The sequence below is a fragment of the Macaca nemestrina genome, chromosome 8 (genome assembly GCF_043159975.1).
Source record: "Macaca nemestrina isolate mMacNem1 chromosome 8, mMacNem.hap1, whole genome shotgun sequence".
Classification (NCBI taxonomy): Eukaryota; Metazoa; Chordata; class Mammalia; order Primates; family Cercopithecidae; genus Macaca; species Macaca nemestrina.
Window position 1 is genome coordinate 38,761,519 of NC_092132.1, and position 15,270 is coordinate 38,776,788.

General features: G+C 33.5%; 1 protein-coding gene across 10 annotated transcripts in view; it reads right to left on the minus strand.

The window, feature by feature from the left end:
* The window catches only part of LOC105475999 (oxidation resistance 1), a 469,579-nt gene that overhangs the window by 55,248 nt on the left and 399,061 nt on the right, over window positions 1–15,270 (minus strand). For all 10 annotated transcript variants that reach the window (XM_011731544.3, XM_011731541.3, XM_011731540.2 and 7 more), the window contains one exon: window positions 5,002–5,151. In XM_011731544.3, the coding sequence (XP_011729846.1) occupies window positions 5,002–5,151 (150 nt within the window). The remainder of the gene's footprint in view (window positions 1–5,001; window positions 5,152–15,270) is intronic.

The following is a 15,270-nucleotide window of genomic DNA, read 5'->3' on the forward strand; positions in this document are numbered from 1 at the left end:
GAAATGAGCACTGTCCAGTGAGAAAGCTTTAGAGGTCTACAAAGGGTTCCCTTCCAGCTTTGAACTGAGTACTGATTACCACCTACATGTATAGCAGCTATCCAAGGATAAGAGGAGAGTACTTAAAAAGAGCAGAAGAAACGATACTCAGTGTCCCCACAGTAAGAATAGTTCGTGTTCTCACTAAACATTAAAGCAAAAAAATCTTGTATTTACAAAGCCTCAGAACACTTACAAGTGTATTGTCTTAGTAAGGAGAAAAATTAGCTACAGACTAAAGGCTGTTATCGTCTTAACAAAACTTATGAACAAGCCATTACCAAGTGATCATCAAAGAAAAAAAAGCCACAATAGGATCAAGAAATAACGGTGCCACAGATAAAAAGTACAAAATATATATAGGAATACAAAAATATTCAGTATCCAATTACATAAAATTCATGATGTCTGGTAGCCAATCAAAAATTACCAGGCATGTAAATAAACAGAAAAAAATGAACCACATTAAAGAGAAAAATCAATAAAAGCAAACAGATACAGCAGTAACAGAGATGGAAGAACTGGTACAAAAAAAGACATTAAAACAATTATTATAACCATATTCAACAATATAGAAGATTATACACAGTATGGATATGGAAAATACAAGAGACCCAGTATGAACTTACAGGGAGAAAAACTACAATGTGTGAGATGAAATATGCTGGATAGGATTAAGACTAGATTAGCCATGGCAGAAAAAATACTGGTGAATTTAAAAATAAGCAATTAAAATTATCCAAAATGAAAAGAGAGGAAAAAAATGGAGTATGAGGGAGCTGTGAGACCTAATGTCAAGCAGCCTAAAATATGCAGAATTGGAGTTCACAAAGAAGAGGAAAGAGAGGATGGGAGACAAAAAATATTTGAAGAAATCTGGCCATTTTCCAAATTTGGCATGAACTATAAACCTACAGAACAAAGCTAAAGGAATCCTCAGCAAAACAAATACAAAAAATATACCAAGGCACATCCTAATAAAATTGCTCAAAATCAGTGACAAATAGAACATTTTAAGTGCAACCAAAGATAGACACATTTTTTAACAGAACACCAAACATAAAAATAATGCAAGACTTCACTTTAGAAAAACGCGAGCCAGAAAACAGTGGAGTAAATTTTTAAAGTTCTGAAAAGAAATAAAACCTCATCAACTGAAAATTCTGTCTAGTGAAAATATCTTTCGAAAATGAAGAAGATATCTGGGTAGAAAATAAGCATATAAGAAGATGCTCTATTATATGCCATTAGAGAATTTATAATTAACACAGTGAGATACTACTACTACAGATCTAATAGAATGGCTGAAGTCTAAAACACTGAAAACATCAAATGTTGGTGAGAATGTGGAACAGGGATTCCCATTGCTTACTGGATACAAAATAGCACAGGTCCTTTGGAGGAGAGTTCATCAGTTTCTTACTAAGCTAACAATGGTCTTACCATACCATCCAGCAATCATGATCCTTGATATTTTACCTGAGATGAAAACTTACCACACAAAACCTGCACATGAATGTTCAGAGTAGTTTTATTTACATGTGCCAAAACTTAAGAGTAATCAAGATGTCCTTTAATAGGGGAATGGAGAAACTACAGTACATCCACTCAGTGGAATATTCAGTAGTAATAGCAAAAAGAATTAAGCTGTCAAGCTGCAAAAGACATGGAAGAACCTCAAACACACACTGCTAAGTGAAAGAAGCCAAGATGAATTCATTCAGTCATACTCTATGATTCCAACTATATGACACTCTAAAAAAAGGCAAAACTATAGAGACAGTAAGAAGATCATTAATTACCAGGAGTTCAGGGAAAGACAGGGAAAGAGGGATGAATAAGTGGTACATAGAGGATTTTTAGCCCAATGAAACTAATCTGGTAATACCGTAATGATAGATAAATGTCATTATACATTTGTTATAGCCCATAGAATATACAACATGAGAGAATCTTATGGGCTTTCCTTGGTGCCTGAATATTGGTTCATTGATTGAAACACATATAGCACACAAGAGAAAGATGTTAATAAGGGAAACTGGGGAAAGGCGGAGAGTGTAAATACAAATTCTAGCTTCTGCTCAATTCTTCCGTCCACTCAAAATTGCTCTAAAAATGAAAGTATATTAATTTAAAAAAATTCAATGGACCAAAAAAAGATAAAATGGCATAAAATTTAGAAGTTAGGGGTCCTTTTTTATAAACACACATATAATTTTGAAAATATACATAAACATGCTACGCGCGGTGGCTCACGCTTGTAATCCTAGCACTTTGGGAGGCTGAGGCAGGTGGATCATGAGGTCAGGAGTTCGAGACCAGTCTGGCCAACATGGTGAAACCCCCTCTCTACTAAAAAAATACAAAAATTAGCCAGACGTGGTGGTGCGCACCTGTAGTCCTAGCTACTTAGAGGCTGAGGCAGGAGAACTGCTTGAACCTGGGAGGTGGATGTTGCAGTGAGCTGAGATCGGGCCACTGCACTCCAGCCTGGGCAACAGAGTGAGACTCTGTCTCGGGGAAAAAAAAAAAAAAAGAAAGAAAGAAAAGAAAATATACATAAACATGATAGTAACATTTAATAAAAGACGGAAAAATATAGACTTTCTCAAGGCAAATAAACACTGAAAGAATTTATCACTAGGTGACCTACACCATAAGAAATTTAGAAGTCCTTAAATAAAAGGAAAAATGATACAAATGGAAATCTGCATCTACAAAAAGGACTGACAAGAGTAAGGAATAAGTGGATAAATATAATAGACTTTACCCTTATTTTAAAAATTATTTTAAATTAACTTTTAAAGCAAAAATAATAACAATGTATTGTGGTGTTTATAACATGTAGAAATAAGAGGGGTTACAATAAGAACACAGAGGCTTGAAGGGGGAAATAAAAGTATACTGTTATAAGGTGTGTGTACTATATGAAAAGTGGCATATACGCTATAATGCTACTTAAAGTGAGAAAGTGACATATTAAAGATATATATTATAAACTCTAAACAGCCACTAATAGGACAGTGTTACAGCTAATAAGTCAACAAAGGAGATAACATAAAACTATTTTTAAAAACTCAATGTGACAGAAAGCAGAAAGACAGAACAAACAAAAAACTAATAGCAAGATGGTAGAGTTAAACCTAACCATATAAATAATCACGCTAAATGAAAAGGGAAAGATTATCTAAAGAAGTGAGATCTAACTACATGCTAACTACAGGAAACTCACTTTCTAAAGTCACAGGCTATGAATAAAAGAATGGAAAAAGATAAACCATGTTAACACTTATCAAAAGGAAGCTAAAGTGACTATATTAGTAAACATCAAAGTAGATTTCATTGCAAAGAGTATTACCAAGAATAAAGAATGTCTTTCATAATGACAATCAAGTCAATTAATCAAGACAACACAAGAATCCTAAACATTTTTAAGCCTAGTAACAGTTTCAAAATACATTAAAAAAAAAAAAACTGATAGAACTGAAAGGCAAAAACAGATAAATCCACAATAACAGTGAGATAGTTCAAAATTCTTCTATCAATAACTGATATACAGAAAATCCAGAAATACAGGACACTATCACTCAATTTTATTTGATTGACATTTGTGGAATATTCCATCCAACAACACATTCTTTTAAAGTGCACACATTACATTTATTAAAATATATGATATTCTAGACCATAAAACAGGTCTTAATAATTTAAGCCTTCAAATAGTAGTATATTCTCTGATCACACAGAATCAAATTAGAAATTAGTAAAAGAAAGCTATCTAGAAAAATAAAACACTCTCAAATGGGTCAAAGAAGAAATCAAGAGAAAATATTTTAAAGAAAATGAAAACACAACATTTAAAACAATATTTAGGGCGAAATGCATACCACTAAATGCTCATTATGTGTTTCAAATACTCATAAATTTATGAATTATGACTATAAAGACACAGTTCTCATGTGTGACTTCTAAAGATACTATCATGTAATAGACATTTTTTGAGCAAAACCTGGAGTTTATTTTCCAACTCTATTACTTTACTATATTCTCTTTTCAGATTAGAAGTTTTTGTTTAGAAAAGCAACCAAGTGAAGTAGATAAAATAGATTCTGGGCTGGGCACGATGGCTCACACCTGTAATCCCAGCACTTTGGGAGGCTGAAAACGAGTGGATCATCTGAGGTTAGGAGTTTGAGACCAGCTTGGCCAACATGGTGAAACCCTGTCTCTACTAAAAACATAAAAAATTAGCTGGATGTGGTGGTGGGTGCTTATAATCTCAGCTACTCAGGAGGCTGAGGCAGGAGAATTGCTTGAACCCAGGAGGCGGAGGTGGCAGTGAGCCGAGATCACGCCACTGCGCTCCAGCCTGGGCAATAAGAGCGAAACTTCGTCTCAAAAAAAAAAAAAAAAAAAAAAAGGAAAAAAAAAAAGATTATGACTAGGTTTGAATTCTGGCCATTACAGAGAGATCTTGGACCTATTAACCTTTCCTGTTTTGTTTTTTCCTGTAGAAAAGAAATATGACTGTCTATTTCACAGGACTGTTTTGAATTGATAAAATAATTAAGACTCCTCAAATACTTTCTGGCAAGGTACTTAATAAATACTAGATATCTTTCTATTTGTGTGCTATACTAGTGATGCAGAAGTTCACACTCCACACAGTACCCGGCAGCAGTCTTTTTTATTCACACTTCTGAAATATCCTACCAACAGCAACTTAGCTGTGCCTTAGTGAATTTATTTATATCCCATTACCTTTAACAATCACAACAGATCATCAGACTCTAAGTTACAAGCAACATCCATACTAACCCAAAATAATAGTATCACCAGCACCTTTTTACAATATTCAAGCATTTGCTGACACTGATGACTTAAAATGTGAATGCCAAACTATTATATGTTAGTAATAACGAAAGCATGATTAAAGGTCTTCTCTAAAGTGTCATTCTTTACCTTGCCACTGGTAATATATTTGCAATTAATTTTAAGAAATTTCTCAGTAAATGCTTCCTCCTCCTCAGAAGTTGAAGACACAACTCGTGCAGGTCGAATACCAGTGAAAGTAGATGAGGGAGTTGTTTCTTTTGGATGGACATCAGGATTCTTTAAAAAAAAAAAAAAAAAGAAAAGAAAAAAAAGCAGAAAACAAAATAAAAATGAGCACACTATTAAAAAGTCAAATGAATAGCTTTCCCCAATAAGTGCTGTTTCATTTCATCACATTCTGGAAGTCAGCCCGAAATATTCTCACATACAAATTATAGGAAAAAAGTGGCACTGTTTTCATATTCAACAAAGATCACAAACACAGGTTAAACTTACATTTGAAGTGATTTTTAATAGGGAGATACACATATCTATCTATACATTTAAAAAATAAAATCATCTGAAGAACACTGAACACTACATCTCTTGTACCAACACCCAACACATACACACATGTGCACACACACTCAGATGCTTCCGAATTAAACCACTGACTCTGGTAAGACCATGTAATGTAATATCCATCAGGTGCTGGGAGCAGGAAAAAGGTGGAAAGCTTGCCTTAGTACCTAAGTATACAGCAGAACCCATTCACTGGAATAGCCTTTCAAATCTCAAGCTACAGTTGATAAATCCCATTCCACTAGATCACAAGTTTCTTAACTTTTTTGGTACTACTGACCATACTTACAGTGAAGCCTATGAACCAGCTTCTCAGAATGTTTTGGAATGGTCAAAATAAAATATAGAATTATAAGGAAGAACAATTAAACTGAAACAACACAGTATCAAAACATTTTTTAAAAACAAACTAGAGTATAGTCACCCAGGCTGGAGTGCAGCGGCACGATCTCGGCTCACTGCAAGCTTCATCTCCCAGGTTCACGCCATTCTCCTGCCTCAGCCTCCCAAGGAGCTGGGACTACAGGCACCCGCCACCACGCCCAGCTAATTTTTTGTATTTTTAGTAGAGACGGGGTTTCACCGTGTTAGCCAGGATGGTCTCAATCTTCTGACCTCATGATCGGCCCACCTTGGCCTCCCAAAGTGCTGGGATTACAGGCACGAGTCACCGTGCCCGGCGATATATATATATTTCTTTATTAATATATTAAATAACATAAGATTTAGTGGTGACTCTGGACTCTGATAATTACAAGTTTGAATGCAAATTGTGATATAATGGCCATGAGCAACATTTTGTGTTCTCTGTAACAATTCTAAGGTGATCTGAAAATATCCGTAAGTTCTACTGAGGACAAAGTCACAGGTGTGCTGCTTATATTATATTCTATAATTTTTTAAAATGTTAGAGTTCACTTAAAATTTTTTACATCCAAGTTCACAGGTCCTTTAAATACTACTCCCTACAATTCCCCCCAAAGTTTAATATTTTGTACACTGTAGGAAAGCTAGACAGATGTGTTTTAAATACTTCCAAAGGCTTTCATACCTTATGAATAAATCCACACTGCCTTATAGAAGTTTTCATAGAAGCAAGGTTCTTCTGAGCTTTGAGTTAAAATCTGTCACTTTGTAACTTCTACCTAATAGCTCTGATTTGGCATTTAGAAATAATAAACAATACTGCCTTCTCTTCAATATCATAAACTGAGATATCTGAAAGGAGCTATCAAACCTGAACATAACTTTTTCTCCCCTAATACATGGATTGAATTCCTTCAATCCATATGAGGACAGAATTTTTACACCTCCTTTCATATATCCCACCTAAAATGTAGGGCTAAACCCCAAGCACTGGGGGAGATATTCAACAAGTGTTTGTTCACGAAAGGACAGACAAGTGCAAAATACTGCAAAACAACTATATTTGATATACTACAATTCCACTATTTTAAAAACCTGAAATGGAATAAGATTTTAACTTTCATGACACTGTTCAATCATTAATATCTATTAACAAAATTTTCCTCAATCTTTTCATTTTAAAATACAAATTAATAACTTTGTATTCTTCTTGTTGTTTTTGGCAGTTATTATATCTAAGTTTTATACCATATATAAATTCAGTTAACACAGATAAATAAGTGATATTAATAATAATCTCAATGATATTTATGAATACTTGTTATTTCTAAGTGTTATACGGACTATTTCATTTAATTTTTCAATCACTCATATGAAGTATACTATGACCTTAATTTTTAAGGAAACTTAAGTTTTGCCAAGTTTGATAACTTGCCAAATGAGTAAGGAGCTAAGATGCAAAACTATGTTATCAACACAAACCAGGGAGCTTAACTGCAATACTATATTGCTTCCTTTTCAAATCTTCTACTAAACAATTCAAAAATGTGCTAAGAAAAAAGTAGCTGATGCAGAGCTATAAGAGCGTCCCCTGCAAATTGACAAAAAGCTATCAACAAACTTTGATTCCTCAATTCCCCCAAAATTGAGTTAATAATATTATTATATAGAATGTAACTACATTAGTCACACACAGATATAAATGTGTATGTATACATATACACATACATATATATACATACCTACATATATTCATACATATATCCATATATATACACTCTCTATATATGAACATAGTCAAATGCTTTTCTTAAATGAAGATGGGCCTTTTTGAACAATACATGATCTCTGAGGTTACATCAAAGTCTGAACTCAGTATCTATAGCAATACCAATTTGTCAATGTAATCCTTTTAAAAAGAATATGAGATTAGCAAATGCTTAAAGCAAAGCACAAAAAAGGAGATTATTTTAAAAAAAGATCAAAGTTGTTCAGAGGAATTACCAGACCTTGCTGTAACTTACATAAATGGACACTATTCAAAGTACTAGTATCCCTATGTAGATGGTTTTGATTGCTATTTTTAAACTGTGATTACTGTATTGGTTTTGTAGCTCATTTGAGGGCTTGCTGATGCTTCTCTGTATAATTTTGTTTTAGCCACCAGAGAAGGTCCTTAAAAATACAGAAATGTAAACATCTATATCTAGCCTCATTACTGCCCCAAATATTCAAATGTAAAAAAGCAAAGGATTGTTAGGGCTAATGATTTATAAAAAGCTTAATCATCACCTAGAGTCATCTTTTTTGGTATAATATATTATACAATATGATTTGTATGTCATTATAAACCATCACCATAAATGAATTAGCAACTCCAAACTGTCCTCTTCCCTTCCTGCCTTGGCTTTATTGTATTTTTGTTTTTTTGTGATTGAAAATTTGTAGAAATGTTCTCTAGTAACACATAGGTAGGGCACAGAAAGATTGAGGAGGAAAAACCATACAGGCACAGAAATACCAGCACTTGTATTTACTTCACGCAACATATCTACGATATATCCTTTAAAGAAAACATTTATTTTTAAACCAGTATATACTGTATTTTTCTTTCAATTCGATATATGTGATGATTGCCATTTAGTGTCTATAAATTATGTTTAATCATCTCTACTTCCTGGGACCAAGGACTTAAGAATGTTTAAAATCAAACACAGAATAAAAAAACAAAATTAAAATATCAGGATCAATTTTTAATTCTAATTATGGAAATAATGCTCCCACATCTGGAATCTAGGAAAAAAAACCAAAACTCTCATCCAGTAATTTACCCATTTCTTGTGATGTTAAAAATATAGGAATTTCTTCTATATAAAATATTTGTTTCCTAAAACCTTCGCGAACACTAAGTCCTGTTATAAAGTTTAATTTTTCAGATACTAACCATAAAATTTTGTTCTAAGAATATAAGACTGAGGTATAATTACAGCATAATCTATTAAAAAGTACATTTTAAAAACAATTCCTTACTAAATTGTTATTTAAAATAGGTTTAAAAGCATCAAAGCTAAATTATATGTAATAATATGAACATAGTATGTATGAGTTATGTGTTATTTACACATTTGTGTGGTATTTATATTTATAGTTTTATAATATATAAGCTTACCTTTAATATAAGTTATATATCACATAAGTTGGATATATTTATATTAAAATTTAAGTCTAAAAGCATTAAAGTTAAAATCACAATTTAGGAAAAAATTACAATTTATATATTCTATAAAAGATTAAAAACCTGTTTTATATATAACATACACTGTATGTGATAGATATTAGTGCCTTTAAGTTAAAAAAAAATATATATATATTCTATATATGCACAGAGAGACAGAAAAGAGAGGTTATGTTTGTGAATTGTTAAAGGATGTCACATGTGAGAGCAATTCCTGAAGCACAGGCAATATTCAACCTTTTCAAACTACTTTGATATTCCTAAAATTATTTTAATTTCTTGCATGTCTATTACTTGTAATTAATGTCTATTTTCAGGTATACAGGCATACCAGTTCAAGATGCCAATTAATTATGTGACTATCATGATTAAAAAAGAGAAGTTTTTTTAAAAAGTTTTCACAATATTTTACAAATATTTACAAGCTTCCCAAAGCCCTATGAGAAATTAACTTCACTCTTCGACATATCTTAAGTGAAGAAAATTAACTAAACATCTCTAAAAAAATCTTACTTGACTAGAATTAGAAAGTCTTCTGAATTTCCTTTTCTTCAAAGACAAAAATATAAAATTCTATAATATATATAAAACTCCATAATATAAATTCTACATAATTATAATCTTATGAGGCAATGTTATGGGCTGACTGTCTCCCCCAAAATGATAATGCTAAAGCCCTAACCTCCAATATCTCAGAATGTGACCTTATTTGGAAATAGGATTTTTCAGATGTAATTATTATTATTATTATTATTATTATTTTTTTTTTTTTTTTTTTTTTTTTTGAGACGGAGTCTCGCTCTGTCGCCCAGGCTGGAGTGCAGTGGCGCGATCTCGGCTCACTGCAAGCTCCGCCTCCCGGGTTCACGCCATTCTCCTGCCTCAGCCTCCCGAGTAGCTGGGACTAAAGGCGCCCACAACCGCGCCCGGCTAATTTTTTGTATTTTTAGTAGAGACGGGGTTTCACCGTGGTCTCGATCTCCTGACCTTGTGATCCGCCCGCCTCGGCCTCCCAAAGTGCTGGGATTACAGGCGTGAGCCACCGCGCCCTGCCAGACGTAATTATTAATTTAAGCTAAGGTCATACATGAGTAGGGTGGGCCCTTAATCTGACTGCTTTCTTTCTATAAAGAGGAGACCACCATGTGAAGACATACCCACAGGAAGTAGATGGCTACTTGTCATAAGCAAGGCAGAAAGTGGTGACATATTTACAAGATAAGGAATGTCAATGACACTTGGCAAACACCAGCTAGAAGAAGCAAGAAATGATTCTCCTCTACAAGTTTCAAACGGAGCATGGTCGTACCAATAGTCTGAATTCAGACTTCCAGCCTCCAGAACTGTATGGTAATAAATTTCTTTGGTTGTAACCCACCTAGTTTGTCACCCTTTGTTATGATAATACTAGGAAACTAATATAGGTAATTAAACATTTCTAAATCTTCTACATTTTTATTTTTGCTTTGGCCAAGCAAAAATTTCATTCATTACTTCCACACAGTTCTTTACTACCAACTTCCTAGTTCCTACAAATTGCGACACATATATTTAATTTTAGATCATATGTCTCAGTTATAGAGTACCTGCACTTGCTAGTAGTCATCATTTTATTACTTAGGCAGTATAAAAAGTAGTTAAGAACACAACACAGAATCTAGACCTCGACTGCCAGGTTTTCAATCTTAGTTCTACCACTTATTAACCATCATTCTTCTCTCTATGCCTTACTTTCCTCATTTTTTAAAATACAGATCATGAATATTGTACCTACCTCATGGGGTCAAAGATTAATTAAAGGTATAAAGTAATTAAAATGTTATTAAAGTGTTAAAGATTAATTAAAATTCTAAAATGAACAGAGTAAATACATAGTAAGCACTCTTTAAGTAAAAAAAAAAATAGCCACTGTAGCAGTATAATCACAGCCTATCCTTAAAAAGGAAGATTTAATATGCCTACATTCTATTGCTATTTTATACTTTTTCCTCTTTCCTCCTTTAGGACTTCCTAGGCCTTCCCCAGAATCTCTTAATAGTATTTTTTTTCAAAATTATATTGTCTTATACACCATGTGTATCCAATTCAATTGTTATTGATATTCTATTTTTATATTTTAGATTGGAGTATTCTACGTGAAGTGCTTTATCTTAAAGAGAATATGACTACCTGCATATCCCATCCTTCAATAGAGTATATTAATATAAACATAAGTACTTTAAAATTATTTCAATTTTCTGTATTACTTAAAACATTCTTCTGCTGAACTTCATCCTGAATATAACACATTAACAGTTTTAGCCTAAAATGGCATTATCATAATGGGTGAACTTAAGGTACAAAAGAGAAAAAACAAAGGCGTACAAAAAAAAGCAGGTTTCTATATTTATTCAAAAAATGAGAGATTTAAAGAATCTTAGGAAGATGATAGCGCAAAGTGGTAGCTATTACTATACCGACTTTTATAATGATTAAATGTTACTTAACTCTTTGGGTCCAGTTATTTATTGGGCAAGAGTAGTGTTTCCGAGTTATCATTTTCCAGCTATAAAGTAGTAATAAAAAAATATGGGCTCCGAACCAAGTCTGTCTGGGTTAGAATCCTAGCTTAGCTACTAGCTGAGTGACCTTAAACGCAAAATAGTTAACTTCTCTTCCTCTGTTTCCTCCTCTATAAAATGGATACAATACTTATTGGTCAGGTACTAGAAAAAAACAGATGGCACATCAAACTGAGCTTTTTTTTTTTTTTTTTGAGACAGAGTCTTCACTCTGTAGCCCAGCCTGAAAGGCAGTGGCGCAGCTCACTGCAATCCCCGACTCCTGGGTTCATGTGATTCTCCCACCTCAGCCTCCTGAGTAGCTGGAATTACAAGTGCCTGCCACCAGGCCCGGCTAATTTGTGTAATTTTAGTAAAGATGGGGTTTCACCATGTGGCCGGGCTAATCTTGAACTCCTGACCTCAAGTGATCTGCCTGCCTCAGCCTCCTGAAATGCTGGGATTACTGGAGTAAGCCACCATGCCTGGTAGAAACTGAGTAATTTTAAGAGGATTTAATTATGGAACTATTTACAAAGGTGCATATAGTGTACAAAAACCCAGGGTGAATAATAACAGAAGACTCCTCTATCCCTAAAGAGGCAAGGGGGAGAAACAGATGCCTAAATTTAGAGATGGCTCTGTGGAAAGGGATGACAAAAGATAAGATGAGATGCTGAAGAATGTGGTCACTCTGGAATAACCTTATAGGGCAGGAGCTAGGAGAATAAATATGTCCCCATCTTATTCTCTCTTTCCTTCCCTCTTATCTTCTGCAACTGCTCCAGAAAGACCAACACCAACAGAAGCAAAAAGGCAACAGAGTCCATTGATGCAGTCTACTGCCCAAAGGACACTAGAGAATACAGAGTAAGTCTGGAGGGACAAACACAGAAACCCAGGCCAAGTGCCTACCTCATAAATCTGAGGTAAGGAATAAATGATAATACTTTTAAAGTGTTTAGAATTATACCTGTTGCAATACTAAATTTTAGCTATTTTTATGATTTTTACCATTATTTTGGTTCTATCTCCTTGTTTCTTCCTCCATATGTGAAAAAAAGTGAAAAATAAACAAAAAAAATTTGTTTTACCATGAAAATTCTCAAAATGCAATTTTTAAAGTGAAAATGAGTTATTCAAAAACCAATGAAAGTCTTTAAGCTGACAAAGCCAGGAACATAGTTTTAGCCTCATAGTAAACCACTACTAAGCTGGACATTCAAAAAATTTATCAGTAGTTGTTGGAAATATAAACTGACAATCTCTGGGAAAAACAAATAATAACAATACTAATAGACATTATTTTAATTAATGTAATGAAAATATAAACTATATCTAATAAAACATAATATCCTTACTTCTAATGGATTTATACAGCATGGGAGACATAAAACCCAATAATTAGAATATAGAAATGTAGGCACTTGAGATAAACAGAAAATCATAGAAATATTATCTTGGAGTCTGGTAACGAATATAATTCTAGTTTAAAAAAAAAATACAACTAAAATTTACACAATCACTGTTGTAAGAATTATTTCTAACTATTGCCCATAATCTCTTTGATGGCAGGTAAAGAGTATCATTCCGTGTAAAGGAAAGTTCGCACACTCTTCTCTTACCTCTTTTTTAAAAAAAAATTATTTTCTATTTCAATATGTTTTCAGGGAGCAGGTGGTGTTTGGTTACAAGAATAAGTTCTTTAGTGGTGATTTCTGAGATTTTGGTGCACCCATCACCTAAGCAGTGTACACTGTACCCAATGTGTAATCCTTTATTTCTCACCCTGCTCCCACCCTTTTCCTTGAGTCCCCAAAGTCACTGTATCATTCTTATGCCTTTGTATCCTCACAGCTTAGCTCCCACTTATGAGTGAGAACATACAACGTTCAGTTTTCTATTCCTGAGTTACTTCACTTAGAATAATAGTCTCCAATTCCATCTAGCTTGCTACAAATGCCATTCTTTCATTCCTTTTTATGACTGAGTAGTATTCCACGGTATATAAACACCACATTTTCTTTATCTACTTGTTGATTGATGGGCATTTGGGGTGGTTCCATATTTTTGCAATTGCAAATTATGCTGCTGTATATGCATGTGCAAATATCTTTTTCATATAATGACTTCTTACCCTCGGGGTAGACACCTAGTAGTGAGATTGCTGGATCAAATGGTAGATGTACTTTTAGTTCTTTAAGGAATCTCTTACCTCTTTTTTTTAATCTATCCCAGGGACAAAGAATTTACTCATATCACTGGCCACATTAGAGGAAGTTTTTTGGTCCATCTTTGACAGTAGCTAAGTCACTGAGGATTAAAAGATCATTCACATAACTTTATCCTCTCTATCTCTTTCAGTCAAATGGCAAAAGTAAGAAGGGGCACATTTTCACACAGGTTGACGCCTGGCCTTGTTGCTCCCTTAACTTTTAACATTTTGTTTTCTTTGATCTTATACTTTCCAAGAAAGCCACAAGACAGGCAGATTTAGGTTAAAGCTGAGGAACTGGAAGAGACCCCACAGGTTTCTTGTCAGGCATGATGCTACAGCTTAGATTTTCATAATTCTGCTTTAGGGTTTGAAACACAGGCTAAATCAACCTAAGGCTACATAGTTACTCTGCCACTGCCCCTTACGAGGACATCTCTTTGTAAGTCCCATGGGAAAATGGCATGGCTATGTTCAAAAAGGTACTGTGTCATTTGGTAAGTAATACCTACCATTAAAACCTGACTTTTATTCTTATCAATGATGACAACAAATGTAATATATTCCTTTCATGTGACTGCATTCTAAAGCATAGTATTGCCATAATTATATAAGTAAGATATCCAACAAATAAATGAAAAATACCTCATTTCTCTCTCTCTCTTTCTCTCTCTCTCACACACACACACACACACACACACACACACACACACACACGCGCACACATACAGAGGCAGAAAAAAGTTCCCGGGCAAGGATAAAAATAGTTACTAATAATACCATGCAATTTATTCCATGAAAAAAGTGGTATACTAGAGCTTAGAAATAAACAATTATAGGCAAATTAACATTAATAATTTGTTTTGTTACTAGTTTGCTTGCCATCTGGTATCTTAAGCTTTGAGTGCAAATTGAGACAAAGAAAAGGCTATCTCCTAAAGTCAAGAGAACAACAGAGAAGAATCTCCCACAGCAATCTGGCCATTTAATGAAGAAATAGCCTTTTACATGTAAACAATAGCTGTTATGAAAACAGAAAATTATGATTAGCATTAACAGTTAATTTATGCAGAAAGGCAAAGAAATATATAATTCCTTTCAGAAGATTTTAATCAAAATTATTAAATGAGGTTTAGTTCCCTGAAATTCATTTGTAAAATGTAAGTTATTAGAACACTCATTCTTTAGAAATGCTAGATAAATTAATCTACTATGTTAAATCTTGGATGACTAAGATGATAAATTATTTTTTAAAAGGCAGTGTGTCAAAATTAAACTCACTTAAGAGTTCTAACTACTATATACTCATTTATTTATAAATGAAATAAACATCAAATTGAACATGAACTTCCTCTACTGTGATAATGTCATGTTTGTTGGGTAAGATTCCTTTGTAAGTTAAATTATATATGTTCTTTAAAAAATAAGAGTTGATGAATATTTTTGGCCCACCACCACCACTTACAAAGGCAAGCCAA